General features: G+C 47.0%; 1 protein-coding gene across 3 annotated transcripts in view; it reads left to right on the plus strand.

Annotated features, from left to right (window-relative positions):
- hmcn1 (hemicentin 1) overlaps nt 1–2,500 on the plus strand; it is a 247,122-nt gene that overhangs the window by 200,184 nt on the left and 44,438 nt on the right. For all 3 annotated transcript variants that reach the window (XM_064936005.1, XM_064936007.1, XM_064936006.1), the window contains exons 71-76: nt 82–223; nt 349–493; nt 713–840; nt 926–1,082; nt 1,241–1,362; nt 1,742–1,906. In XM_064936005.1, coding sequence (XP_064792077.1) covers nt 82–223; nt 349–493; nt 713–840; nt 926–1,082; nt 1,241–1,362; nt 1,742–1,906 — 859 coding nt within the window. The remainder of the gene's footprint in view (nt 1–81; nt 224–348; nt 494–712; nt 841–925; nt 1,083–1,240; nt 1,363–1,741; nt 1,907–2,500) is intronic.

Here is a 2,500-nt window from a genome sequence, read left to right on the forward strand (position 1 = left end):
GTGTGTGTGTGCGTGAACATGTGTGTGCTTGTGTACAGAGATTTTTGACACAGGCCTGATGTCCCTCCCCTCTCTCCGTAGGCCTCCCCTCGTGTGCGTTTACTGTCCAATGCGCGTTACCTCCAGATCAACATGGCTGAGCTGGGGGATGGAGCTCAGTACACCTGTGTAGCCAGCAACATTGCTGGCAAGACCACACGACAGTTCAACCTGGCTGTTAATGGTACAGAACTCAGAGAGAGTCAGAGACAATGACACCATTATCCTATTGAATATGGCTGGTCCTGTGCTTAGAGCCTCTAAAGAATAGTAGTGGGACCTAAGATGTGTGTGTGTGTGTGTTTTCAGTTGCTCCCACCATAGCAGAGGGCCCTCTGACTGTAGCCGTCCACATAGACCAGCCTGTGGTGTTGGAGTGTATCGTGAGTGGAGTGCCCGCCCCCCGTGTCACCTGGAGGAAACATGGAGCCATACTGGCAGGAACCAACCCCAGGTCAGACCACGTCGCACACTGATGATGTCGTTACATGTTATATGAAGTGCTGAATGCTGTTGTTTTGGCCAATCAGCATCCAGTTTTCAAACTACCCTGTTTATAATATGTTATACGCAGGATTTGTGTCAGACACTCAACATTGAAGATACAAGTAGGATATGATATTTACAATGAGACATTATCCTAAATGTGTGTCCACACTCCTGTCCTGCACAGGTACATGTTTGCTGAGGATGGCTCTCTCCACGTCCCCTCAGCCCAGGTGACTGATACAGGAAGGTATCTGTGTATGGCCACCAACCAGGCTGGGACACAACGCAAGAGAGTCGACCTGCAAGTCCACGGTGAGAAGAGGGCTGAGCCTCTCACACACATATACACACACACACATTTAATTAATGAATTTCACGCCTATCCATTGTGTTCTAGTTCCCCCCTCTATCTCCCGCGGTCCCACCAACATAACCGTGACAGTGAACGTTCAGACTACCCTCTCTTGCGAGGCTACGGGCATCCCCAAGCCCACAGTCAGCTGGACCAAGAACGGTCAAACACTCAACACAGACCACAACCAGAATATGTACAGGTTGAAACAAGTTTTTTCCTCTCTCTCTGTTTCTTACCTCTTGTTGCTCCCATCTCATAACACTCTGAGATCTCATAACACAGTTCTTAGATTGACAGAACGTTCTCAGAACCCCAAAACATGGTCTGAGGCTTCCGTTCCCTCTCTGTTGTCTCCAGGTTATTGTCGTCAGGTTCTCTGGTGGTCATAGCCCCCACAGTGGAGGACACAGCTGAGTATGAGTGTGTGGTGTCTAACGAGGCAGGGGAGGAGGCCAGAGCCGTACAGCTCACTGTCCAGGGTGAGTACTTACAGTACGGGTGACCATCTGAACAAAGATGGATTGTTAATCAACTAATAAATAAACTAATAGGACACAGGTGTAAACAATACAGACAGACACAAACGAAAAGGAAAACAATGGATCGGTGGCAGCTAGTAGGCCGGCAACGACGACTGCCGAGCACCGCCTGAACAGGGAGAGGAGCCGAAGTCGTGACATTGGTGTTATTTACATGTTTTTAAAATGTTGGCTTGAATGTCGTTTTAATGACAGTGGAGTCAGTTGATTTCAATGGTTCTGATTGATTCCTTATCTGTATTTTCAAGCAGACTTCCTACATGGACATCTTCAATAGCACCGAAATCCAGTTTGGTAAAAGCATTCTCTTCCTCTGCAGTTCCTCCCTCCATAGCGGATGAAGCCACAGAGCTGGTGGTGAGCAGACTGTCCCCACTGGTGATTGGCTGCACTGCGTCAGGAGTCCCAGAGCCCATGCTACACTGGAGTAAAGATGGGATGAAACTCCCCAAGGAGGGGAACAGTTACAGCATCCTGTCCTCAGGTTAGCCTGTTCATTATTATAGATATTACTGCTGGGTGTTGAGAGGAGGAGAAGGATCACAACATTCTGGTTAGACTGTTATAATGACACATAGCCTGGTTCCTCTCTAGGTTTCTTCCTAGGTTTTGGCCTTTCTAGGGAGTTTTTCCTAGCCACCGCGCTTCTACACTTGCATTGCTTGCTGTTTGGGGTTTTAGGCTGGGTTTCTGTACAGCACTTTGAGATATCAGCTGATGTACGAAGGGCTACAGTGCCTTGCGAAAGTATTCGGCCCCCTTGAACTTTGCGACCTTTTGCCACATTTCAGGCTTCAAGCGTAAAGATATAAAACTGTATTTTTTTGTGAAGAATCAACAACAAGTGGGACACAATCATAAAGTGGAACAACATTTATTGGATATTTCAAACTTTTTTAAGAAATCAAAAACTGAAAAATTGGGCGTGCAAAATTATTCAGCCCCCTTAAGTTAATACTTTGTAGCGCCACCTTTTGCTGCGATTACAGCTGTAAGTTGCTTGGGGTATGTCTCTATCAGTTTTGCACATCGAGAGACTGAAAGTTTTTCCATTCCTCCTTGCAAAACAGCTCGAGCT

This window comes from Oncorhynchus masou, chromosome 24, assembly GCF_036934945.1.
Source record: "Oncorhynchus masou masou isolate Uvic2021 chromosome 24, UVic_Omas_1.1, whole genome shotgun sequence".
NCBI lineage: Eukaryota > Metazoa > Chordata > Actinopteri > Salmoniformes > Salmonidae > Oncorhynchus > Oncorhynchus masou.